We start from the raw sequence: 27,852 nt of genomic DNA on the forward strand, positions 1-27,852 counted from the left end.
AAAACCCTTTCTCCAAATCCTGATTCCTGCTACCAAGACGTAAATTGCTTCTTAGAAAAGAAAACATGTGGGGATCAGCACAGTGGGCCCATTTTACAGAATTATTCTCTTAACCTCATGTTCCCACCATTCCCACAATTCTTGAAGAGAGCACTGTGTTGGCCCCTTTGGGTTCTAGAGTGGAAATCAAACTCCTGATGTAGGTGACGGAATCCTGCAGGAACGCTGGTTCTCCCACGCCAGGCCCACTCCTAAGGCCTTCAAGCCCCGACAGCGTACACCTTTTGGCTCCCATATCAGTTCCAAACCACTCGCGACCCAAGGCCCATAGCGTGGGTTGGGGATTGCACACGTCAAACTCTCTGGCCACACAGCGCCCCGCCGCCGGGAGCCTGGCGGAAGTAGCTTGCTCAGGACGGAGGGCGCGCGTCACCTGGCTCAGTGCGCATGCGCCCGCGCCGCCAGGAGTGGGGGCGTCGGTATGGCTACCAACGCAGTCTCGCCCACCCCCGCCCCGCCGAGTGGAGCTCCCGCCATCTTGCCCCGCCCCCCCACAGCCCAGTCACCTTTTCCCTTTCTACACTCTCTGTCCCCCACTCCGTCCCTTTTCAATCGTGTCCCAGGCCTCAGCAGCAGAAACCGCGCCATCTCTACCCCTACATTCTCCACGCGGGACGCGCAGCCGTGCCTACAAGTGTCCTTAAAGCAGAGGTTGTAGGGGGTGTGGGGAGCGGTGGGGAGCGGGGAAGAGGTCAGGGGACGCGAGGGGCGCAGCGCGCGGAGCCCGGCGTTTCGCGCTCGCGTGCCTGCCCCGCCCTGGCCCCGGCTGCCGGCGAGCAATTGTGGTGTCCGCCCAAGGGCTGCCAAGCGGGCGGCAGTGTGCGGCGCCGGCCCAGCGCGGCGCCTGGGTTCCCTGCGGTTGTGGGGTTGACTCCTGACTCCTCCCCGTTGGCCGGTGGGCGTGGGGCTCGCTGAGCTGGGCCGGCGAGCCTTGGCGGTGCTGGGCTCTACGCTAAGAGGCGCCCTCGCGGGTCCTTAAGGGAGTGCTGGGGGAGCGGGGCTCTGGAGGAAGAGGTCGCAGCATGGCCCGGTGGAGGAAGACTTCGGAGAGCTTTACTCCTCGTGTAGCGCCCAGAAAGGAAAAGCTCTACCGTTCTAGATGAAATGAGCCCACATCTGTGACCACCGGGGAAATTGTGTAGCCTGTCTTTGCCTCGGTTTCGGGGTTTGTAAAATGGGGATTGTAATAGCTTAGTTTAAAATCGTGAGGTTTCTAGAACAGTGTTTGGCACTGCTCAGTATGACAGTTATGATGCTTTTGATCTCCATGTTTTAATAGTTCAGAAAGACTGATTCTTATTTTCTCAGTTAAATATCAGGACACTTGGCTGACAAATGAGACTGAAGTTGTGGTATAGTACCTAAAAGAGCATCCTGGACACAGTGCTGTTATTCTACACGTGAATAAATTAGCATATCTTGGGAGATGTAAACTTTACGTTATTCTAAATAAGTTGAGTATATATTTATCTGGGAGGAGAAGATCTCTGCAAAGATGTACTTGAATAAGGAACTGGTGGAATTTCTGGAATGTTCCAAATAGGCTGAGTTTGACCTGCTGTGAGGAACAATTATTTGATAGTATTCTGCAAAACCAGAATGCACTTTTTTTGTGTGCACTTGCAGGTTTCTTGTCTCAGGATATTCAAGCAAAGCGTTATAAGTCTAAAGGCACACTGCCCAATAGAACTTTCTGCCATAACGGAAATACTGTGCAATGTTATTTAATCTTTGTGGTCTCATTATGATAGCTACTAGGCACCAGTTGACACTGAGCACTTGAAGTGTGGAAAGTGCCACTGAGGAACTTTTTTTTCTTTTTTTAAGATTTAAAATTATTTTTTTCTACATTTAAAAATTTATTTATTTATTTTAGAGGAACTTAGTTTTTAATTTTATTTATTAATCAATTAATTCCAATGTAAATAGCTGTATATGACTACTGGATACTGCTTGTGATAGTGAAGGTCTAAAATTTTGACAGCCCTTCTAATTTTTGTTTTGGTTGAGTTTTAAATCGGAAAAGCCCGGTCTTGTAACATTTTCTTAAGTATCATCATATATATATTCAAATAATGCTTTTAACTCAAATACTATTGTTCAAATCATTGGTCTGTTAGTACATATTTATCTTTAACAATTAAAGCAAAAGATTCTTTGGACTCCTAGCTTGTAAAACGACTGCAGGATTTAGTTGGAGAGGCCTAACAATGCTAACTAGAATCATTGTTGTACTATATTGTTGATCATGGGTTTCCATCATTTTTTATAATTTTGGTTATTTTCTTTAAAGCTTTTTCCATTTGAAAGATTTTGTTTTTTTGGTGTTTTTAACCTTTTGTATAATAAAGCAGTTTGATAAATTATAGTAGTTTGAAAATTTGCAAATTGGGACATTTGAGAATAGTTTTATTATTGTGTTCAAAACTTAGATACGTGAAATTTGTCGATAGATCTTTCAAAGATTCTTTGAAATATGTGTTTTTCAGCGTATAAAATATAGAAATTAAACATTTAAAATTTTTTTTGGCTGCGCTGGAATGGAACCTAGGACTCCCAAATGCTAAGCATGTGCTCTACCTACCACTGAGCTACCCCCAACCCCTGAAAATAAAACTTAACCCCCCCCAAAACAAAACAAAAACTACAGATAGCAACCTTAACTCTGGCCTGATGCCTGTACAATGACGCCTTTTTTCTCAAGGCTGAAAATAGTTGGTAGATCTGGAACAATAACTTAAAACTCATGAATTAAGTCATGTGCAGAGAATAGTTCATAACATACTAATCAAAATGGGTTCTTATGTAGGGTGGCCCTGTACTTTAATGCTTCTTCGAAGCCATGTTTGTTCTAGTATAGTTATTAATAGAACCTTTTCCATTATCAAAAATGTCTCATTTGGGGCTGGGGATGTGGTTCAGTAGTAGAGCTCCTGCCTAGCATGCATGAGGCACTGGGTTCATCCCCCGCACCACATAAAAATAAACAAAATAAAGGTATTGTGTCTATCTACAACTAAAAAAATAGTAAAAAAAATGTCTTATTTGGGACTAAATAATAATATGGTCACCATATTTTCAGGCATGTTGAAATCCATAATATATAATTTTAGAGAAATTAACCATACTGCCATTTCAGAAATATTATTACTTCTAAAACAGTGACAGTTACTGCTTTTGTTTTTAAGTAATAGATGAGATACTTGGAATAAGGCCAGCAAGTTACTTGTCCATTTAAGGCACAGGTAATTTTAAGATTTTGTTTTGGATAGAAATCTTAAGTAGGTTGATTTTTGATTCTTGTAGTGGGGGGATCTGTTGTTGTAGTGGACTACAAAGAAAGTCTCTCTCAGTCAAATCAGAAGATTGATTATTTGTATTGAAATAACATCTGTTTTGTTTTATGGTGAGGTTGAATAGTGAAATCCGAAATCTGCTTGCTGTGTGTTAGAATGTTAAAGAATTTGCTTAGAGTTGTTTACATAAATAATGAGAAATAATTTAGACAAATGCATTACTGTATTAATTGAATTTGTACTGTAGTGGATAAAGTATTTTATTGAGAGTAAAGCACACCTAGTTTGAGTCTTTGTTCAATTACTTAATAATGATGTGATTTGGGGCAAGTTATTTAATTTTTCTAAAAAGCCTCAGTTTTTTTTTTTATTTATAAAATGAAGATAGTAATAGCACCCACTTCCTGACTTATAAGAGATAAATGAGATGCAACTTTATAAATATTAGCAATTATAGCCTTAAGTTTGATCTTGAAGAGACACTAATATTCTGAGATGCACTGTGGATTGATGGAAAGAACACTTAAAATGAATTAAAAAAAAAAAAAAACTAGCTTTTGTCCTTTCTACCATATTCTCTTTGCCACTTTAGTTGAGATATTTCACTTTTCTGAGCCTCAGTTGCCTCTTCAGTAAAATGAAATTAGTACTTCTTTCCATTCTCCCCAAAAGATTGTTGGTGAGCATCCAATAAGATTTATATTTAGCTGAGCGTGCTGACACATGTAATCCCAGTGTCTTGAGAGGCTGAGGCAGGAGGATCCCAAGTTCAAAGCCAGCCTCAGAAATTTAGGAAGGCCCTAAGCAACTTAGTGAGATCCTGTCTCTAAATAAAATTTAAAAAGGACTGGGGATGTGGTGCAGTGGTTAAGTGCCCCTGGGTTCAATTCCTGGTACACACACACACACACACACACACATATACACACATTTATAAATTATAGTCTTATTTTATTGACATTTTTATGTTTATTTTATTTCATCTTGTCAACCTAGTACCCCTCGCCATAAAGACTGACTCTGAATCTGTAAAAATTGTATATTTTGTGTAAGAGCATAAGTAGTATATAAAAAGGCACTATTACTGCAAACTTTTTTCCCCCCAGACAATACTGTTGAGTCACTGCAGTGGTACTTTATTGAGCTGGTTACAACTCTGTACACAGTATTAGCAACTCTACTAATATTGCTAAGAGAGAACCAACCTTTTTCTTGGGCACTTGATGTGTTCCATGGAGTTTGCTGAAAATACTTTCCCTGTATTTATTTATCAAGGCACGTAAGTTTTATCTAATGATACCAATGATGCTCTTTCTTTCTGGAACAGGTTTTTTTTTTTTTTTTTTTAGTATATATATATTTTTTAGTTGTACACAATACCTTTATTTGTTTATTTATTTTTATGTGGTGTTGATGATCGAACCCAGGGCCTCGCACATGCTAGGCGAGCACTTTACTGCTGAGCCACAACCCCAGCCCTTGTCAGGTGTTTTTGCACTCTAGTACTGGCCTTGATAATATTTGGCTGATAGTTATTGAATGTTTAAGGTTAAATAAAGATAATGAAAATTAAAATCATGTTATTTGGCATATGGTATGTGATAATTACTGAAAAAGTGCTGTATTCATTGAATTCAGAGGACAGTAGATAGAAGTAAGTTCTTTAATATTTGCATAATAAACTAAAGTATTAACAAATGTAAATTATTTAAACTATCTTGACTTGTACTTTGCTATTTTAAATGGTGTAGCTGTTTCTGACTGAATCCTATATATTTTAACTTTATTCATATATCTATATATCTTCTTCTGTAAAAATATATTTATTTTTTAGTTGCAGTTGGACACAAAATATTTATTTTATTTATTTATTTTTATGTGATGCTGAGGATTGAACCTAGGGCTCCGTATGTGCAAGGCGAGCGCTCTACTGCTGAGCCACAACCCTAGTCCTTAAACAACTTTTTTAGATATGAGGGAACTGAGGCAGAGAGGTGACATGACTTGCCCAAAGTCAGATGGTAATGGATGGAGCCTGTGTTTGAACCCCATAACCCTCCTCTTTACGGCTGCATTGTGGTTCTGTTTAGGTAGATATTTCACAACAGAATTTCCTATGACAAATTGTGGCAGTCTTGTGAGTTGTGATAAACTTTTTTTTTTTTTTTTAATTTTTATGTTTCTTGTTGGATGGTAGAAAGAACTCTGGACTACAAGTCAGCGGGACCTTAGTTTTAGTCCCGACTTGTATTGCCAAATAGTGGTGTGTTCTTGAGCAGTTCAAGAAACTTCAATCAGAATGGCAATCATCAAGAATAAAAGTAACGGGCAGGAGTTGTGGCTCAGTGACAGAGCGCTTGCCTAGCATGTGTGAGGCACTGGGTTTGATCCTCAGCACCACATAAAAATAAATAAAAAATAAAGGTACATCAACAACTTAAAAAACATACAAGTAACAATAAATGTTGGTGAGGATGTGGAGAGGAAAGGTACTCTCATACATTGTTGGTGGGACTGCAAATTGTTGCAACCACCATGGAAAGCAGTATGAAAATTCCTTAGAAAACTTGGAGCGGAACTGCTGTTTGACTCAGTGGTTATCAATATCTAAAGGACTTAAAAACAGAATACTACAGTGATACAGTCACATCAATATTTATAGAAGCTCAACTCACAATAGCTAAACTATGGAGCCAACCTAGGTATCCTTCAATAGATTAATGAATAAAGAAAATGTAGTGTATATTACTCAGCTTTAAAGAAGAATGAAATTATTGTATTTGCCAGTAAATTGGTGGAACTGGAGAATATCATGCTGAGTGAAATAAGCCAATCCCCAAAACCACAGGCCTCAGGTTCTCACTGATTTGTGGGTGCTAACCCCAAATGGGAACTTGGGAAGGGGAATAATAGAAATAGATTGGACTGGATGGGGGGTAACAGAGGGAGGGGAGGAGGAAGGGGAATAGGAAGGACAGTAGAATAAATTGGTCATAACTTTCCTAGCCTTGTGTTTGTGTACATGACCATGATAACTCCATATTATGTATGACCACAAGAGTGGAAACCTAATATTATAAGTTATACTTTATGTATGGATATTTTGCTGAAATACATTCTACTGTCATGTGTAACTTAAAAAAAAAAAAAATCCTCTGGATTGCTGTTTCCTCACCTGAAAAACGAGGGATTTGGATGAAATTAGTGATTTTCAAACTGTAGTCTGAAACTTGTTCATATGTCTTTGGTCCAGTTCCTACCAATTAGTATAGTTATGTTTTTGTCTGTTAAATTTATCCTTCTGTTTCTGAGATTTTCTTTTAACTGAACTTCACATTTAAAATCACTAGTCTCTAAGATAATTAAATCATACCATAAGTTCATGACTCCTATGTACATAACACTTTAATAATTTCAAATTATTAGGGTATTAAAAGGAAATAGGCATCTCATTTTTAAAAGTCTCTTAAATATATTATTTTATATTTACATATTTTTCCAACATGTTGGGGTAAAAAACTTTTTTTTTCTTCTAATTTGTTATCTGTGACAGCAGAATACATTTCAATTCATAGTACACATATACAGCACAATTTTTCATGTCTCTGGTTGTACACAAAGTAGAGTCACACCATTCTTGTCTTCATACATGTACTTAGGGTAATGATATCCATCTCATTCCACCATCTTTCCTACCCCCATGTCCCCCTCTCTTCCCCTCCATCCCTTTATCCTGAGATAGGCATCTTTTTTTTTTTAATGATTTTTTTTAAGAGAGAGAGAGAGAGAGAGAGAGAGAGAGAGAATTCTTTTTTAATATTTATTTTTTAGTTTTCAGCAGACACAACATCTTTGTTTATATGTGGTGCTGAGGATCGAACCCGGGCCGCATGCATGCCAGGTGAGCGCGCTACCGCTTGAGCCACATCCCCAGCCCGAGATAGGCATCTTTTAAAAAGAAAAAGACTAGGTACTAAAATGGGAGAGATTGGTGAGTTTTTATTAAAATACTGTCTACATGAGTGGAATATTTTAGGTTATCAGTTATTTGGGATCAAAGCCTAATTTTAATTTTTGAGTTAAAATTGGGGATAGAACCCAAGGCCTGTGTGTGTTAAGTAGTTGCTTTACCACTGAGCTATATCCCCAATAGACAAAGACTGATTTTTAAAAAATTGTGACCTTTGTTTGGTGTTTTTGTTCTTAGTGTTAGAGGGAAAATACTTACCTTGTAGGTGACTATGAAAAAATGTGAGGTAATACATATGAAAGTTTTATATAACTCCAAGTTCATCTATTTTTTAAATACCTACACCAAAAGTCCCTTGTTCTTTTTAGTCATTTAAATTATGTTTTTAACTGCATCAGATTTTTTTTGAATTGTTTGTCTAATAATAGATTCTCATAAGGTTTATTACTTCTAAATAAGAGACTCTTGATGTTTAAGAGGCCTGTTTTTTTTTTTAAACATCTTTGTGAAATATACTTAACCTCTTACTATTAGGAGGATAATTGATTCCCAAGTTTCCTACATATCTGAAAAGTTAACCATTAAAGTCACTCAGTTTGTAAAAACAGTAGTGTTTTAACGTTGGAAAAATAAGTTTGTTATGTGTCATTTGTCAGGGTTTATATGAGGTGTGTTTTAGGACGATCTGGTAGGCACATTTGCAGTACACTTTAGGATAACTTTTGCAAAGAATAAAATTTATTTTTTTCTATAAGAATACTGGATGTGAAAGCACATGGAATAGAAACAGGTTAATATGAGACTAAAGAAAATCCTGAAAAAACTTATGTCTTTGAGCAGTCTGTCACAGGTCTACTGTGTCTGTCAAAGTTAAAAACAAACAAACAAACAAACAAACAAACAAAAAAACCCTTGCTCATGTAGCTAAGATTTGTAAGTACTCAATTTGTTTCTTCTAGAAGGGGTAGGCTTTCAATAGTTTACAAAGTGTTTGATACTATTTTCAATTAAATTTCTGTTTTAAGTCCCCATTAGGTGTCCACTGTTTTCCTCATAACACCCCTGTGAGACAGAAATTATTTTTCTGACAGAGTTTGAGAGATTAGTTGGTCCTTATACAAGATTCTATATTGATTAATCCTTCTCAACAGAAGCTCTGTCCCCGTGACTTCTGATTTTCTGTATTACAACACCTCTGTTTGAATGTTGGGTAATTGCCTCAAATTTAATATGCCTGAACTAACTCCTTAATTTTTCCTCCTCAACCTTTGGTAAATGGTACCACCATTTAAGTAGTTGTTAGAGTCCCAACTCTCAGAATCATCCATAATTGCGCTTTTCTTACATCCCATGTCTAATCCATTAGAAGGTTAGCTGTGCTTTCCAAATTCTGCATTCCAGAAATCTGATCATATATTGCCATCTCCATTTGTTAATTAAAGCCCCTATTATCTCTTGTGTGTACAACTTTAATAAGTTCCTGAGTGTTCTTGATTATACCTTTCTTTTTTATAGTATATTCTCATAGCAGCTAGATTTATCTTTTAGAACCTAAAACATTTCAAGTAACTTTGCTTTTCACATTTTTTTGGTAGCTTCACATTACACTTGAGTATAATTTAACCTCCTGTGGCCTATAAGGATTTCCAAAATGTAACCTCTTTGTAATTCTCAGATCTTATTTTCAATTGCATATCCTCTTTGCTCACTTCACTTTACTCATTGGCCCTGATAGTTTGGTAGTTTGCTATTCTTTTTGCGTGGAATTTCTTGAGCATTGCCTCAGAGACTTCATTTAGATCTTATATTAAATGTCATCTCCTATTTGAAATCAACTTGTTTAATTTATTATCATAGCATTTGCTGCTTCCTCAAATTTTATTTGTTTTTGTGCTTATTCCCTGCATTCTAATGTTTTTCTTTTTGGTTTAGTGACTGCTATATCCTTAGCTCATGGAACAGTTTTAGGTCTGTAGTAGGTGTCCAATAAGTAGTTATGAATTATCATCCAAAGCACAGATGATGTTGGCTTTAAAGAAAGGCTGCCTGTGCCTTTATTCTAAGAGGAGGAAGAGAGGGAGGAAGGATATAGTGCCTTGGATGAGGAGAGTGAGGGAATTACTAAATGATGGTTTTTTATGTCTATGAATTGGGAGATGCTATCTTCTGTCAGTAGAAGAGGGTATTAAACTAAAATAATATTAAGTTAATATGATTATTAAACTGAAATAATTAAATATTAGAGAAGGTAGAGTGCATTATATTTGTGTATCTGAGAAGTTTTCTTAGAGATACTGAGCTTATGTCAATCTCTTCTAGACCACCAGATTTCCATAGGTAGAGAGGCATTGTTTCAGAAGATGTCATGAGCAGAAGAACCATAGGGATAAGGTTTCAAAAGAACATGGGATGGTTTGGGAGACACCAAATATTTAATTTGACTGCTGTAGAATGGAACCTGATGGGGGTGGGGGGCAGATGGAACTGATTTTAGACACATTTAAAACACAGGCTTTAAAAAACCTTCCAAAAGCCCCTTGAAGTGGTTTGTGTGTGTGTGTATGTGTGTTTTTGTGGTGCTGCGGATTGAACCCAGGGCCTTGTGCATGCAAGGCAAGCACTCTACCAACTGAGCTATATCCCCAGTCCAATGCATATATTAATACATAGAAATCAGCATTGTGTTATCCTGAATACTAGATATGGAAGTTTTGTGATACTTTGTACATTTTTAAAAATTTAATTCTCAGTAATTGACCATTTGGTATTATTTTTCACATTTGTAGAAATTTAGATTATGCTATAACTTGAGTTTTTTTTTTTTTTTTAAAACAACAGAATTGATGTGCTGTGTATAATAGTGTTGCTGTAGCCATAATTGTTTCCTACCTTTGGGGTTTTATGAAAATATTCTAATTGTGAAAGTTTATTTTATTATGTGAGATTTTCAGACTGGATGATTAGAATTGAGACTGTATAGGTTTATAAAATTAGTGTATAGGTTTGAATTAATTTTTCTTAGCAGTGATGTAACTGAGGAAATGATGAAAAATTCCATTTTTGTTACCTGATAATTCCACTAATTAATGGGTTGATTGCTAGATTTCACCGTCTAGATTTTGCTTTTGCTTTAGGGTGCAGAAACTAGTAATAATGAGATTCTTAACTCTTTGATGTCTTCTAAGCTTAAAGATATTTCTCATGGTAGCTCTTCAAAATATGATATCTAAATGGAAACCCAATGTCATGTTCCTTGCATTTTGTTTGATTCATTTTTTTTGTGTTTACAACAAGTAACAATTTTTTTTTGGTGGGGGGTGGCGGCGGTATTTTCTGTGGAAAGAAGTATATCCTAAATTCCATTGCTGTAAATTAAAAAATGCTGTTTTTTTTTCCTTTGAAATGGGATTTTACAGGTGTGACATAGTATTGGCTGTTGGTCAGTGATCAGGTTTACATAGTATTAATCAGAAATGAACTTCTTCTTAGGTTCACATTTAAGCTGTGGCATGTTGAAATAATCTTGATCCCAATCTGCACATCTGAATTCATTTTGTAAAATATGGCAAACAGCTGCATTTCAATTGAAAGCTGAAACAACTGCAGGACATTAACCCATTGAGAAGATTACAGTAGGTTTTCAGTTCCATGTTAACTGTATTTATTAGAGAAAATTGACTTGAGTGCTTCTGCTTTTAACAGACTTTTTTAATGTCTGGAAGAAAGGAAATAAAGCATTGAAATGATAGGACTTTGATGTGAAAAGAAGTTAATGTCTAAAGAAGTTAATTATCTAAATCATCAAACAAAATATATGGGTATGGGAAATAATTATTTTTAAAAGTCTAATGAGCTATCAGCTTATCATGTCAAGAGAAATGTTATTCACCTGTTTGATTTAAAAATTAAATAACTTGACTGTAAAAGGATGATCATGGTAATTATAAACTAGGACTGGGATCCTTTACCTCTTACCAATAAATACTCTTGATGTGAAACATTCATAGTAGGGAGACAACTGAAGAAAGCTGTGTGTGTGTTTTGTGGTGCTGGGGATACAACACCAGGGCTTCCTTGCATGCTAGACAAGCACTCTATCATTGAGCCACATTCCCAGCTCAGAGCTGTGGTCTTAATATCAGTTTACTTTATGAAATATGTCCTCTTCACAGAGGGTTGAAGCAGGGTGACTTGATTTTAAATGTAAAAGGGGCAGATTGCTCCAGCAATGTCTCAGTGAAGTTTTGGTCATAGGATAATTCTACAGAATAGCATGTATATCAAATGTGGTATGAGTTAACTTAAATCATAACTGTTTTGGAGACTGGAGTTAATATGTAATGTTGAGTTTAATGTTTTCTGCTAGATGTCACTGTCAGCTTTGTGTTGGGACAACAGGGGAACATATTCTGAGGTCCTTGAGAAATGCAGGCCTTTTTTTTTTTTTTCTCCCCACATTGTCTTATTTCTTTTGGACTGTTCGTGGAAGTCCTTAGTTTCCTACCTATTTTTGCCCAATTCTGGACTGGTGATGTCTTTTTTTTTTTTTTTTGGCCCAGATTTCAACAGGTAATGTTTCTTTTCCTCTAAGTTGTCTGGTAACAACTCCAGAACTTGACCTCTTAGATATTTTCTAATATCATATTCTTTTAAAAAGTCTTTATGAAAAATTAGAAAAAAAATTAGGCTTAAAAAAGTGATATTCTTTCTTGCATTAGATTCGTCATATATTGTGGAATTCTGGATTTTAAGTTTAATTTGAGTGGAATATTTTTCTTCTCTTTCTTTGGCCCTTGTTCTGTGCCTATTGGTTTTGTCTGGGCCCTCAGATGAAGCCAGAAAGGTCAGTGTGCTGCTTGTCTTAGCTCTTTGTCCTGTTGCCTCTTCAGAATTGAAGCACAGAGAAATTAAGTCACTTGTCCACACTTGTGGCAAGGTAGCAGAGCTGGCAAATCAAACTTAGGCAGTCTGCCTTTGAGGCCAGACATTGACGAGATTTCTTCCATACATCCTATTTAACTTCATTTACCCTTTAGGTGAAATATGTTTTCTTTCATTATATTGAATTTGATCAGCTCAAGAGAGCCTCAGGGTAGCTACCCACTCTTGCCATTCTATAACAACTCAGGAACTACACTTGGGCAAGCTAAATCAGTGACAAGTCTAGCTTGAACTGTTTTCTTGAGATTTGCAGAACTGAAAAGCATCTTCAGATGTGTAAGCCATTTGTTCCACAAACCTCCACTTGTGGGGCTGGGATTGTACCTCAGTGATAGAGCATTAGCCTAGCATATTAAGGCACTGGGTTCCATTCTCAGCACTGTATATAAATAAATGAATAAAATAAAGGTCAATGAATGTCTAAAAAAAATTAAAAAAAACCCACCTGTGAAAATGTGCTTATCAGTCTGGTGTTTCCCCATCTCCTGTTTAAACTGACCCTAAATCAACCCCCTGGGCAAGATGATCCTTTAAGTTGCCATCTTCAGCTCATTTAGTTAATCCATAAGAAGGGCTTTCTCTACTACTGCCTTGTTTCCTGAATGAGTGAATCTTTTGTCTGGTAACAATTCCAGAACTTGCCCTCTTAGACAACATTTAAAGTTCTAGGTGCTATTTTATGGTATGTTCTGATTTTTTTTTTTTTTTTGTCCCTTAGAGTCTGTTTTTATTTTAAAGAAAATTACAATATTGCAAAGTTTACATCAACTTTATATGAAATGATATTAAACTCAGTTGTATAGTAGTTGAACTTTTACCTACTTTCATGACCTTTTTTTTTTTAATGTGGTGCTGAGAATTGAACCCAGTGCCTCGTACTCGAGTACTCTACTGCTGAGCCATAACCCCAGCCCCTCATGACTTTTGAAATGCTATTTTTTTTTTTTTACTAATTCTTATTTAATGTTACATTCATTTTTAAAAAATTTGTAGTTGTAGATAGACAGAATGCCTTTATTTTATTTATTTTTATGTGGCCCTGAGGATCAAACCAGTGCCTCAAGCATGCTAGGCAAGTGCTCTGCCGCTGAGCTACAGCCCTAGCCCAAATGCTACATTCATTAATTAAAATAATATACATTAGGATTGGAATCTAGTTTTCTCATTTTGCATTTGCTTAATTTTATGGGGAAAAATCACATTTTAGATTAAATGAGTTATTTACTCATAAGATTATAAAATTTCACAATGCTTTTCTGATCTATTGACTTTATTTGTATTTTAGACTTTGGTTCAAGTAGAAATTAGATTATGCTCTAGGTTTCTAATTTTGTATTTTATAATTGTAGAACTCTTTCTTTAAATGAATTCTTACTTGGAATCCCCATATATAAAAATCAGTAGAAAAATCAGTTTTCTGGTGGTCTGGAAGAAATTGTGTTCAGGGGCCACTGGGAGCTCTGAAGAAGTACTAATGAATCTTAGCGTTTCCTGGAACACATTTTGAAAACTACTGAGCTCTATTAAAATATTTTAATGAATACTTTTGTTACATTTTATAGAGAATAGGTACTGAAATGTTTATCACTCAAGTAATTGTTTATCTTACTTGACTAAGAAGCTTTTTCATCCATACTATTTCATTTGAGTAAAGAATATTAAGTATAAGCAAATAGGACTTAAGCAAAACAAATTATCAGAAATATAATATTGTGGATATTTTTGAATGGAATTTGTAATTGCTTCAGTTTTTTCTCATGCATTTATAAATTTTTTAAGCTTTATTTCTCCTTTTTATTTAGATGAATAATACTGCAGCTAGCCCAATGTCTGCTGCCACTTCAGGTAGTGCAAGAAGTACAGGAAAGGCTATAAGCTTTGCAGCAGAATTGCAGAGTATGATGTAAGTATGTGTTTGCATGCTATTACTATTTAAAATTTATTTGTTGAAGAAAGACAATAGAAATAAAATTTATAAAATGTAACTTGTAAGTAATGTGTGTTTAAGCAAGTAAAAGTGAAAAAAAATCTCTTAATATTTTAAAGAGCCATGTGCACAAGAGGCAAAATTGGATAAAAAAATGCTATAAGGGGGTACTGTATTTGAAAAATGAATGTTGGTGCATCTTTTTAAAGATAAGATCATGTAAACACATTTTTTGTAATTATTATCTGCCTTAATCTATTATGGATTGTTTATTGCCACATTAGTTTTAGATTTAAAAAATTTTGAGACTGAGTATATATTTGGATAGTCAAAGGTTTTCAAAGTTCTTAGTTTCTTTCAAATGTCATAACTTTGTGAACCTAGCTTAAATTAGTTTTTAGTTTTGATATTTGAAATCACCATTTCAGAATGTTGAGGAAAATTTGAAACATTTATAAACATATTTATTCAGTCTTTGAGAAATTGCACATTCATTTATATTTCTTTCCTAAGGCTCTATTTAGGTTGATTTTTGGCTTTGAGCATTGATTGAGACTACGTATTTTGATTTGTGTTGCATTTATTAGAAAACTCTATTGGCACATACTGGTTTTTATTTTTTATTGTTTCAAGAGACTAACTTTATATTATATGTTTTATATATTATTGGTTCATTGATTAACTTTATATTTTTAAAGTTTTAATGTGGAAATTTCCAAACTCTTAAAATTATTATCTGCACAAGACTGGGGCAACATTACAGTTATTCTTTTCTGATGATTTACCAAGCAGTTTAAAAGAATATGTAAGTTGAAGGTTTAAGTGTCTTCCTCCTGTGGGTATTGATAGGCTTCATGGTGGACTAAATTCACTGTGGGATGGTTATTGTTCAAAGGTGAAATAAATTTAAATATATATCTTGTGGTTGGCTTGTTGAACATACTTCAAACAACACTGAAAATATTTAGGTCATAATTTCTCAGATTTTTCTGGTCTGCGGATCTCTTTATACTCTTAATTATCAAAGACCCTAAACATTTATCTGGGTTATATTTGTAAGTATTTAGTTCTTTGTATTTAAAACAGAAAGAGCTGGGCACTGTGGCACCTGCCAGTACTCTCAGTGACTTGGGAGGCTGAGAGAGGAAGATTGCAAGTTTGAGACCAGCCTCAGCAACTTAGCAAGGCCCTAAGCAACTTAAACCTTGCCTCTAAATAAAAAATCAGAACCACATCTGATTAAGTGCCTCTGTGTAGTCCCCAGTACCAAAATACAACAACCCCCCCAAACAAACCCCCAAACAAAAACAAAACAGAAATTAAAAAAATTATACATTTATTTAGAAAGTAATAAACATTTTTTAATGCAAATAAAGTATTTTTTGAAAAATTGATAACACTTATTAATAAATAATATGGAAATAAATTAAACATTAGTGTATATTGTGAGCTTATTTTTAAATTGTGGAACATTTTATTATAATTATATAATCTTTTGTGGATTACTTTAAGTTTTTTCATTATAGTTTAATGGCTTTTTGTTAACCATCTTATGTTAATTATGTTTAAAAATATTAAGACTCTTTTTAGAAGGTCTTAAATAAGGTCAGGAAATAAGATGAGGAAATTCATTTTCCTGTAGAGCAGGTTCATTGACTATATTTTTAAAGCTTTAATATGGAAATTTTCAAAATTTTAAAATTAAATAAAACATAGTATAATGAACTCCATGTATCCATTGTCTGGTTTTAACAATAATTGTCTTATTTAACCTTTTCCCTACTCTTTTTTTTAATGAAGTATTTTAAAGCAAATTCTAGAAATTTTATTTCAGAATTTATAGTATATATTAACACAATATATCTCTGAGTAGATTATAAAAAAGATGACCTAAGGGTTCAGCAAACTACAGACAAGGATTTGTTGCTGTTGCTGTAAATAAAGTTTTATTGGACCACAACCATACACTTATATGTTGTCCATTGCTACTTTCATGCTACATAGCAGAATTCGGTATTTGTGACAGAGACCATATGGCCTCTAAAGCCATAAATATTTACTATCTGGTCTTTTACAGAAGCAAGTTTGATGACCTCTGATCTATGAAAACAACTCTCTATAAGAAGAAAGCTGTAGAGTAATGTTTCCTTTTGTCATTTATAGTTAGGAAAGGTTCTCCTTAATGCATTTGATGGACCTCAGGCCATTTAAGAAACTGAAGGGAGAGAAAAAAGCTAAATTTAGTACTTTCTTATTAAACACTTTGATAAACATCTTCCCAACTAATGTACCTAAGTCGGATTCAGAATTCAAAAGTTATTGTTGGCTACAACTCTGGAAGAAATGTACATTTTTCTTCTATTTCAGACCTTATAGAGAGGCTACTCTTAATAGTTAATATTCATCATTTAGAGTCCGAAGTTATTTTTTTCCATTTATGAATTTCTTCACAGAAAGGGAAATAGGTCCAAAATTAGGGGAGTCTTAAAATTTACCAATATTTTTTATTGGTATAAGATTTTCAGGTTTTCAATTTTATAAAATTAGAATCAATGTACATTTGATCATTGTTTATTATGCTTTTTTTCAGATGAGAAAGTACAGACTTAAGCAGTGTGTTTGTGTTATAGGAATTTCATTCTCAGAAAGTACAGACTTAAGCAGTTGTGTTTGTGTTATAGGAATTTCATTCTCTGTATCCTTCCTTTTCTGCTGCTGTTTCATAATTCTTGTAAGCCTGTTGATATTGCTGGTTTTCACCCTCTACTGCTACTTCTTCTCTGTCCCCTCATTGTTAAAGAGGTGTTTTCCTATTGATTTTCTTCCCTCTAATTGAGGAACAATTGGTTAGTGTTATTTCCTGGGATTGGTTTCACTGAAAGGTATTACCACCTTTTCTTTTCTGCTATTGAATGTAGATCTGGTAGCCAGTCTGTTCTGTTAGGGCATTATCATATTTTAAATTTAAGTAGTAAATAATACCGGTGAAGCATTTTTTAGAAATTGCTTCTACAGATTTTAAACTAAAGGATTGTAGTAAAACAATTATCAGTGGCTTGGAATGACAGTAGCTGTTTCTTACCTTATATAGTTCATATAACTGAGCACATTTATGATGGAACTCCTTATCACAGTTCTTTGAATAACATGGATAGGGTCCAGAAGTTTTTTTAAGTTACAGAAGTTAACCTATTCAATCTCAGGTTTTCAGTTCTGTAAATATTTCGATTAAATGGACACAGGTACATGAGAATAGGTTGTAAATAATAATCTAGAGCTTATAAATATTATTACTATTTTATTATGTTCTTACTGTGATTATATTTTGATTATATGTTATATACTCAGTTTTTATAGGTGTTCCACATCTGGGACAGTGGGACAAAATGGATGTAAATTAAAAGGCGAAATCTTGGGGCTGGGGTTGTGGCTCAGTGGTAGGGCTTTTGCTTCACATGTGAGGCACTGGGTTTAATTCTCAGCACTGCATATAAATAAATGAATAAAATAAAGTTTCATCAATAACTAAGAAAATATTTTTTAAAAAGTAGAATATTTTCAGTTAACATTGCAGGTATTTTTAATGAACTTCTTAAGAATTTTAATGTACTTCTAGAGTCTTCTTTAGGTTCTCTCTCCCTTATTTTATCCATTAATCAATTTTCTGCCTTGTTATGTATTTGTTCAGACTTATAGGCCTCGTGATGATGCCAGGTTTTGTTGTTTGGAAGCACTTAGTAATTCTTTGACCAAATTAAAAGAAAAAAAATTATTTACCTATTAAAAGAATTCTTCAAAATGAAAAATTCATTCTTACTAAAAATCACGGAGTGAAAAAAATTTTGAACCAGTTTTTTTTTACATTTAGTAAAATTTACTATTGTATAGTTCTACAAGTTTTGCATTTTTAAAAATCAAAATTTATTGAGTTCTTATTATATGGTAAGGTCTAAATTTCTTTAAGAAGCATGTGTTCTCGCACTAGAGAAGTGTATATAGACAACCAATTGTCATAAAATAACGTGAAAAATTTCATGGTAGTACAAAGAAGGAAGTGATCAACTTTTCTGCGGGTGAGCTCTACAGTTTTAATCTGTACTTATAATTATTTCCTGGAATATCTTGAAGTATTCTGTGAGTACCACAAACATAGTATGTTCACAGTTGAACTAAAAATTTTCCTAGTAAGATTTTTTGTCTTTTGGGAATTTTGGGGATAAATAGCAACAGTTTACCCTTTGCTTCACTGGATTAGGGCATTTTTGTATATTACAGTATCACTCACATATTCAGTTGGCTCTTCATAGAACTATGAAGTTAAGAGCTGTGAAAGAATATACACCCTGTTTGTTCTCACCTTAATCTGGCTTTAAAGAACCCTTATATGTACATACCTGAATTATTAATAGATGGCTTTTAAACTGACATAGACTTCCTTCAAATATTGTTTCCCTAGTACATTTAATTAGTTTTACAGAAACTGAAAGAGAAACTCATGAAGATAAGTTGTGCTAATATTGATATATTTTAATAAGATGCTTTCCTAATGATGATAAATGCTTGTGTAGCATTCTGTGTACCAGACAGTCTTGTGAGTGCTTCCACATACCATTTTATGTCATCCTTACACAACCCCATGAAGATAGATGCTGTTTTTCCCCTTTTGTAGATGAATAAGTTGAAACACAAAGATGGACTAACTCACTAAATATTACTCTGTAGTCAGTGGACAATCTTGGATTAAAGCCAGAAAATTTGATTCTAGAGTCCATGTTCTTAGCATATAACCTAAACTATATTTCAATTAATAAAATTTTTAATTTGATTTATAAATTTAATTCATAATTTTTTAATGAAAATTAGTTTTGAATAAATGTTATGATAATATGAAAATTTGTTTTCTATACCTAATCACCAAGTCATTCTCAACAGGGGCATATTAGTAACCAAGAGAAAGTAGTTTTTCAAAAAAATTTTATACTTTTTATGTATTCTCTAGAGACATATTTGTGTTATTTCATAATTTTGGACATAAATGTGACCACATTGTTATAGAATATTTAAATGCCTGTTCTTATGTTTTATCACTATTAAATAACATCAATTCCTGATATTTAAATTACACTAAAATGTCTATAAACTTATACTTTTTATGAAATGTATGTGTTCAGATATTTTAATGTATACTCTGGTTTATAAGTAGAATAATAGGAAAATTTTCAAATTGTAATGTAAATTTGGTCACAGTTTTTCCTGAAAATGAGAATTTGTATAAAAGCAGGTTGAGAATATAAAATCACTGTTTAGTGAAAGTTGGGTATACTTTTTTCCTTTGGAAAATTAAATAAAAAATGTTTAAATTTCTAGATCCAATTGAGTTATGTACTTGTATTAAGAGTGTCATTTTATAAATGTGGCAAAATAAAATTTTGAATTTTGTATATAAATATCACTGTAAATTCTTTCCTATGGAGAAAATAACTAGAACTTTCATTTTCAGATAATAATATAGTTGTCAGGGAGAAAAACATATTGCTAACTCTTTGAAATGAATTCTTGAAATTCAGGAAGATGGAGTCATTTGAGTAATTAATTTTTTGATGAAATTTCTTTGTTATATGGGGAAAATAGTTAACAAAATCACAAATTAATTATCTTAAAATTCTGTTATGGTTGCTAATTATCACACTGGAGAATGGAAGTTCTGTTCATAACTAATTTGATTTCTGAACCTTATTTGTCTTAATTGATGTGCAGGGTTTTTTGATAGTCTTCACTTATCCTTAGTGTAAACAATCATGCAAAGATACTGTGTTTCTGAGTGTTTCCCTAGACCTTTCTGAAGGTATTATATAACATTTGGTTTATGGACAGCATTAAATTTCTGAAATCTTAGAAATACTGAATTCGACAATTCCTGATTCAGGTAAGGGATTGTGGACTTGGATCTACCTCATGAGGTTAATATGAAGATTAAATGACTATGGTTCTTGGCACATTGTAAACACTGTTAGTTGTTGTTATCGCCTTTTTTTTAAAAAATTTTTTAGTTTTTGGTTGTAGATGGACGCATACCTTTATTTTATTTATTTATTTTTAGATGGTACTGAGGATCCAACCCAGTGCCTCACACATGCTGGGCAAGCGCTCTACCACTAAGCCACAACTCAGCCCCTTGTCATCGTCTCTTAAAAAAATAATTATCATCATCAACTGATAGATTAGGTCACTTAAGTTGTCCAAATTTGCTTCCAACTTGTTATTCTTCTACCTCAATCTCTCCGGTAGCTAATATTATAGGCCTGTGCCACTAGGCCTGGCTTACAAAGTATTTTAAGTGTAGGAGGAAAAATTTGGAATTTTATGAGAAGAAGCCATAATTATAGAGAAAAAAAGGTATGTCTACATTATAGCATGCTGTTCAGTAGAACTTTCTGTAGAGATGGAAGTTTCTGTTTCTGTGTGCTGTTTGGTGTGGTAGCCATGAATCATATGTACCTGTTGAGTGTGTTCAATAAGCTATGTAACAGAGCATCTGAATTTTAAATTTTATTTAATTTTAATTAGGTTAAAATGGAATAAAATTAGTTTAATATGGAACAAGAGGCTACCACGTTGGATAGCATAGAAGAAAGGAAGAAAATATAAATTACGCAATACTTTTTTTCTGGCATGTCTGTATTTTTATTGAAATAGGGAAAATATATTTTATATATATTATATGATCTGTTGATTTCTATATCTGCTTATTAAAAATATTTTTAATTTTTTTAAGTTGTAGATGGACACAATACCTTTATTTTTTTTGTGGTGTGAAATATTAAACCCAATGCTTCATGCATGCTAGGCACGTGCTCTGCCATTGAGGTACAACCCAGCCCTTATATCTACTTTTTTCTTAAGTTTCATTGTCCTACTGTTCTTTAAAGCTTTGAAAATGTTAATTTTTGGCTACTTTAGCTTGTTAGGTTTGATTGGTAGTTTTAATATTACATTAATTTTGCATTGTAAAAAGTATGAAAAATACTGAAATGTGTTTTTTATTCTTTTTCGAGTACATGTATTTATATTTACTATTCTGCAAGTACTATAATAACTCCAGCTCTGAATACATTTCATTACACTCAATTATGCCAGCACATGTATGTAACTGAATATGTAATATTATGAGTTTTGAGTCCTTTTTTTCTTTTCTTTCTGTGGTGCTAGGAATGGAACCCAGGGTCTCTCACATGGTAGGCAAGCACTCTACCACTGAGGTATCCCTCCAACCCCTGGTCCTCATTTTTCTGTAGTAAGACTTGGCCACATTTCTGGTAGATCTAAAATTAGCAATATGTTGTGTAGTTTCTTGTTAATTCATTGTTTTTATTATGCTCAGATTTTGAGAACTTGTTGGTTCTTGATTAAATTTGTCTTTTAAAAAAGTGCTGGGTAGGAATGGATTATTCAGTAGTAAATATATCAGTGATTAATAATTTTGGGTATGAAATTAAAGTTTCATATCCATGGTTATATATTAATTTATAGTGAATCATGTTGGTACAGGATATCAGCATTCTAAATTAGAAAAACGTAATTTTAGAGTAGTAGATTCTTAATATGGAGGAATTAATCTTTTTGATTTTTGACTTAGTAGATTCTAAAGGTTCATAACAGTTTTTAAGTTTGCTAGAGCAAATTTTTGATTTTCTCTAGATGTGAAATACTTATGCAGTTTTATATTATAGTAAAAAAAATGAAAATTGACTTATTCTGTGATATATTTTATTATCACACATATATATTAACTTTTCTTCTATAGCTATTTTTTCCCACATGGAATTTTTTTAATAACTTTTTTTAAATTTATGTGGTGCTGAGGATTGAACCCAGGGCCTTGCACGTGCAAGGCGAGCGCTCTACCACTGAGCCATAACCCCAGCTTATTAACTTTAATTAACATTTATATATATAAATTTCAATCTTGAATAAAATACTATATGCCTTTAAAAATATGTTGCTATTGTTAATAGGTTCTCTAATTGTCATTTTATGTTTTCCTAAGGCAGAACACCGTTCATAAACCACTTTCTATAGAATAGTGAAAACTAATCCTTAATCTGTTAATTTTTTTATATTTATTTTTTAGTTGTAGTTGGATACAATAACTTTATTTTGTTTGTTTATTTTTTTATATGGTGCTGAGGATTGAACCCAGGACCTTGCAAGTACTAGGCGAGCGTTCTATTGCTGAGCCACAACCACAGCCCCTTACTTTGTTCTTTGACTTTTTTCTTTACTTTTCATAGGTTTTTCTGTCTTAAAACATCTCATTATGGTCAGTTTTTTTCCTGACTAGAAGAGTTTTACTAGCCTTATGTGGCTTTTTCATTATTCCTCTGTTAAACAGTTTGACAATGTGTGTTTAGCAAAAAGGGGTAAATTAAGTTTTCAGGGGTTGGTCTGGTGATTAATATTTATTTTTTCAAGAAAATGCCATTTTTTCGCATCAATGTTCATAGCGGCTCCATTCACATTAGCTAAGGATGGAACCAACCTAGGTACGCTTCCACAGATGAATGGATAAAGAAAATGTGGTACATATACACAATGGAATATTACTTAGCCATAAATAAGAATGAAATTATGGCATTTGCCTGTAAATGGATGGAACTGGAGACTCTCATTATAAGTGAAATAAGCCAATCCCCACAAACCAAAAGCTAAATGTTCTCTCTGATATGCAGATACTAATTCACAATAGGGGCAGGGAGGGAGGAGTGGAGGTTCACGGATATGGCTGGGGAAATGGGGGAAGAGAGGGAGGATGGGAATGGGAAAGACAGAATGAATCAGATGTAACTTTGCTATGTTCATATATGAATACATGACCAGTGTAACTCCACATCGTGCACAACCATAAGAATGGGAAGTTATACTCCATGTGTGTATGATATGTCAAAATACATTCTGCTGTCATATATAACTAAAAAGAACAAATAAAAAATTTAAAAAATGCCATTCTTTTTGTATGAAGTTATTCTCTAAACAGTTAAACTTGGAGTACAACTCATCTTTTGCCCTCTTGCTTCCTCTAATTCTCTCCCTCCTTCCCATTCTCTATTATTGGGGTTTCTGTGTGTTGCCCAGGCTAGCATTCAGTTCAGCCTTGAGTAGTTGGAATTGTAGGCATGCACCACTTTTCCTGGCCTTTCAACCCATTTCTAAGTTAAGCACTGATAGTATTTTTTATTTACCTCTTCCAACCTAGAACTTGAGATCATTGGCATCCTTCATGTATCTAATCCTTTGTAAGCATGTGAACAGCTAATGTTTATTTTTAAAGGACAATAAAACTTCACTTCTGTGCAACTTGTAATAAATTATAAATATTTTAATCGGCAAATTGATTTGAAGAAAAATAATGCCACATCTGAGTGAGTGATTAAGGTAGCATGATACAGTGGAAAGAACTGTAGATTTGGAGACAAAGTTCTTGGTTCACTTTTCTATTTTACATGTTACCCCCCCCCCCCATTAAAAAAAATCTGGGAATGTTCTGGGTAGGGGACTTGAATTGTTATCATTTTATTCAGAGTGGTGTGATTGTTTTATATTTATTATAGAAGAAGTTTGTATTATTTTCTGAAAAGAAAAAATTCAGAAAATACAGAAAGATTACAAGGAATACCTAGCCTTTCTGAGTTAGTGCTGGTACTGTTTTGGTATTTATTGTTCCAATGCATTGAAAAAACTTAGATACCAAAATCCTATATTATAATTACTTCTGTGTAACTTATACAATCAGATTTTTCATATTGACAAAATACAGTATTATTGCTTTAGCTACATTGATTTATATTCCATTATGCTGTCTTTAAACACTTATTAGATATCTTAGGTTGTTTTTAATATTCTGGTATTATGGAGAGCATTGTAATCCATCCATCCTTTATTTTATCCTACTAATTTGTCTTCTTACCTGCTAACTATCTTTGAACCTATTATAACTGGATATTTCATTAGGACCAATCCCCATAAATGGAATTCTTGGCTCAGAAGACATTTCTACTTATTTTTAAGATTCTTTTTTTTTAATATTTATTTTTTTAGTTGTAGTTGGACACAGTACCTTTATTTGTTTTTATGTGGTGCTGAGGATCGAACCCAGGGCCTCGTGCTTGCTAGGCGAGTGTGCTACCACTGAGCCACCATGCCAGCCCATTTTTAAGATTCTTGATGGATTTAAGTAAGTTATAGTTCATTGTTATAGTTTCACCAATTCAATACTTATTATGCCTTGCCACCATTGAGTAATGTTTTTTATATATATGTACATATGATTTATATATATATATGTGCATATGAAAATTTTTTTCAGGATACTTTTACTAGTAATACATGTATACATTTGAAAATAGAAATCAAAAAGTTCTTATACTTCTGTTGCTTGGTTTCTTCCCTCTGAGTTACAACTTGTATTTTTCCTTGTGTATTCTTCAAGAGTTTCTTTATTCATGTATAAACACGTGCAAATATATTCTTTTGTATTTTTTCACAGAGAACTTTGTTGGAGATCTTTGCATAGAGGAGATTATTTGTGTGTATGTGAGTGTTTGTCTTTCGAGAACTTTGTAGTCAATTTTTGATTAGCTCAGGAAGTCTCAATAAATATGTGGAAGCCTCTCATTCAAGAAAACTGAGACACCTACTAAATGAGTTACCTAACTCAGAAAAGGTTATAAGATCTTCATATTCATAAGCAAAAAAACATAAAATCTGTCTAGAATCCTTTAGAAAGGAGTATCCTACATTTGAGGTGTGTGAGTTGATTTTTTAAAAGTTCTTAGAAACTTTTAATCATTACTGTCCTTTTGTAATATCTGCCTTTTTCCCTATACTCAATATATCATGAACAATTTTCTGTTATGTGACTTTATTTCACTGTAGGAATATCTATCATGTTATTAATTCCTTGTTGAATCATTAGATAATGTTCAGTTTCTCAATATTATTAAAAATGATATAATCTTGATAACTGTATTAAATTCTTAGAAGAAGAATTTTTGAATCTTAAGTCTTTTCGGATACCATAACGTCTTAGTTTTTCTTCTAGGAAAGTTGAATAGATGGGGCTGGGATTGTGGCTCAGTGGTAGAGCACCCCGCTAGCACATGTGAGGCGCTGGGTTCAATCCTCAGCACCACATAAGAATAAATAAAAACAAAGGTATTGTGTCCAACTACAACTAAAAAAATATTAAAAAAAAAGTTGATGGGCTGGGGTTATAGCTCAATGGTAGAGCACTTTTCTTGCATGAGTGAGGCACTGGGTTCAATCCTCAGTACCACATAAAAAATAAGTAAATAAAGATTAAAAAATGTTGAATTGATTTACGTTTATATCACATTATAGGAGCACCTCCCTCCATCTCTCCATCACTATCACTTTAACAGTAGGAACATGTGTTTAAAATCTTTTGATTGCTGAGTTTTCAAATATTTTGGCCATTTATATTTCTTATTTTGAGGTTCTACATATTCTTAGCATAGTTTTACCAAGTACTTATTTTTTCCTATTGCTTGTTAATGACTTTTTTATATATTTATTTTTTAGTTGTAGTTGGACACAATACCTTTATTTTATTTATTTATTTTTATGTGGTGCTGAGGATCGAACCCAGGGCCTCACACATGCTAGGTGAGTGCTCTACCGCTGAGCCACAACCCCAACCCCTATTAATGACTTCTAATAGATTAAGAGACTTTAACTCTTTGTTGATTATATATGGCATCTTTCACCAATCTTCTGGTTTCCTTAAGGTTTATTTATTGTGATTCTTTATTTTTTATATTTTTAAATTAAAAAAAATTTTTTATTCCATCTGCTGTTATTTTTTTAAAAATATTTTTGTTGTCAGTGAACCTTTATTTTTTTTTAAGTTTTATTTATATGTGGTGCTGAGAATTGAACCCAGAGCCTCATATATGCTAGGCAAGTGCTCTACCATTGAGCCACAACTCCAACCCCTGCTATTTTTATTTATTTATTTTTATGTGGTACTGAGGATCTAAGCCAGTGTCTCACACATGCTAGGTGAGCCACAGCCCCAGTCTCTATCATGATTCTTAAATTTGTGAGATTTTGTTTTTAATGTAGTTTAATCAGTTTTATATATCTTGTTGCTTCTGCCTTAGACCTTAAGTCCTATCCTCAATTTTGATACATATGTCCATATTCTTTTATATTTTATATTTTTAGTTTGTATAGTTTAATATTTGATCCCTTTGTTGTATGATGTCAAGAAGGTTCCAAGTTTAAACAGTTTTATTTTAAATTGATTTGCCGGTGGTCTTAACCACCACAAATTACATAAGCCTTTCTTTCCCCTCTAAATTGAAATTCTACCTTTATCAGATAATAAATTATTACTTTTGACTTTTCTGCTTTGTTCCATTGAATTTTCTATCCCCTTGCCAGTACTACATTATTTTAGTTATTATAGCTTCTTAATATGTTTTAATATTTGATATTACAGTTCAAGTTAATCCACATAAGCTTTCTTTTAAAAATATTTCTGGACTTTTATTTTTATTCCTCCAGTTGAATTTTTAGAAATTATTTCATCAAGTTCCAAAACAAATTCTTAAGTGCACATTTTAAACAGTTTCATTTTTCTTTTCTTTTTCTGATTTTTGTTATATACTCAAATTTTAGACATTGGTCTTCGCAATTCATTTTACTTTTAAAGTTGATTAATGAAGTAATTTTACATTTAGAAAGTTTATTTGAAATAACACTGGATACAAACAGCAACAACAACTAACTAATGAGTGAGTTGGTTTACCAGTTTATGATTAGAGACTGAAAATCTTCTCAATTTTCTTTAATATTTGTTTTTCTTGTTCAGATGTAGAATTTTGCTGTGACTGCAGTATATAAAACTCAGCCAACTTATTCTTAATTTTAAAACATACAGTCATTGTCTTCTTATTAAATGGTGGACATGGTTGGAAATAAGATGCAAGTTTAATTTTTTAATAGGAATGTAAAACTGCATTCTAATAAATTATATATTGATGTCTAATTTCATAGAGAATAAATACATTTATTTTATAAACATAATTTTGTGATCAGGTTTTTTTTGGGCCATTTTAATGCAAATATTTCTAGAGTAGATTGTGGACATTTTTAAACTACTTACAGAAAGAGTAACAGGTATAATTGCACTATAGTCCATTCCACTTATGAGATGCTCTATCCAAGACATCATAGAGACATAAAATGTACTTTGCTTCTATGATAAGTTGTCCTACTTTGCCATTTTATTTGAATTTGTATATTTGAATAGTTTTTATGTTTTCTGTTTCATTGCAGCTACTAATTTTGTTGCTGTCGTGTCAGGTTTTTAGTTTATGATAGACTGGGAGCTGCGGTGTTTCACCTTCTCCCTTTTCAAATGCTGCTCCCACAGTCTACTCTAGACTATTAATCAAATGTATTAGGTCATTTCTAAAGTAAGAGTCATAAGGTAGGAAAATCTGACATACTTTATTTTCTGAAAAAAAAATTACTTGATCTTAATAGCATTTTTGAAAGTTGAGTTGCTTGTTTCTCAATTTCTTTTGTTTTATTTTCAAAGGCTGAGATTGTCAGGTACTAAATATAAATTCATT

The 27,852-nt window shown here is 33.4% G+C and overlaps 2 protein-coding genes across 4 annotated transcripts in view; one reads left to right on the forward strand and one right to left on the reverse strand.

The window, feature by feature from the left end:
* Positions 1-27,852, reverse strand: part of Runx2 (RUNX family transcription factor 2) — a 214,065-nt gene that overhangs the window by 161,488 nt on the left and 24,725 nt on the right. The gene's annotated exons all lie outside the window — the stretch shown is intronic.
* Supt3h (SPT3 homolog, SAGA and STAGA complex component) overlaps positions 555-27,852 on the forward strand; it is a 458,490-nt gene continuing 431,192 nt past the window's right edge. Inside the window, exons 1-2 of one of the 2 annotated variants that reach the window (XM_076860132.2) lie at positions 555-711; positions 14,070-14,170. In XM_076860132.2, coding sequence (XP_076716247.1) covers positions 14,070-14,170 — 101 coding nt within the window. In that variant the 5' untranslated portion in view covers positions 555-711. Of the gene's footprint in view, positions 712-14,069; positions 14,171-27,852 lie in introns of those variants that run through there. The other variant, XM_076860134.2, reaches the window with a different exon arrangement.

Source organism: Callospermophilus lateralis, chromosome 6 (genome assembly GCF_048772815.1).
Source record: "Callospermophilus lateralis isolate mCalLat2 chromosome 6, mCalLat2.hap1, whole genome shotgun sequence".
Lineage (NCBI taxonomy): Eukaryota > Metazoa > Chordata > Mammalia > Rodentia > Sciuridae > Callospermophilus > Callospermophilus lateralis.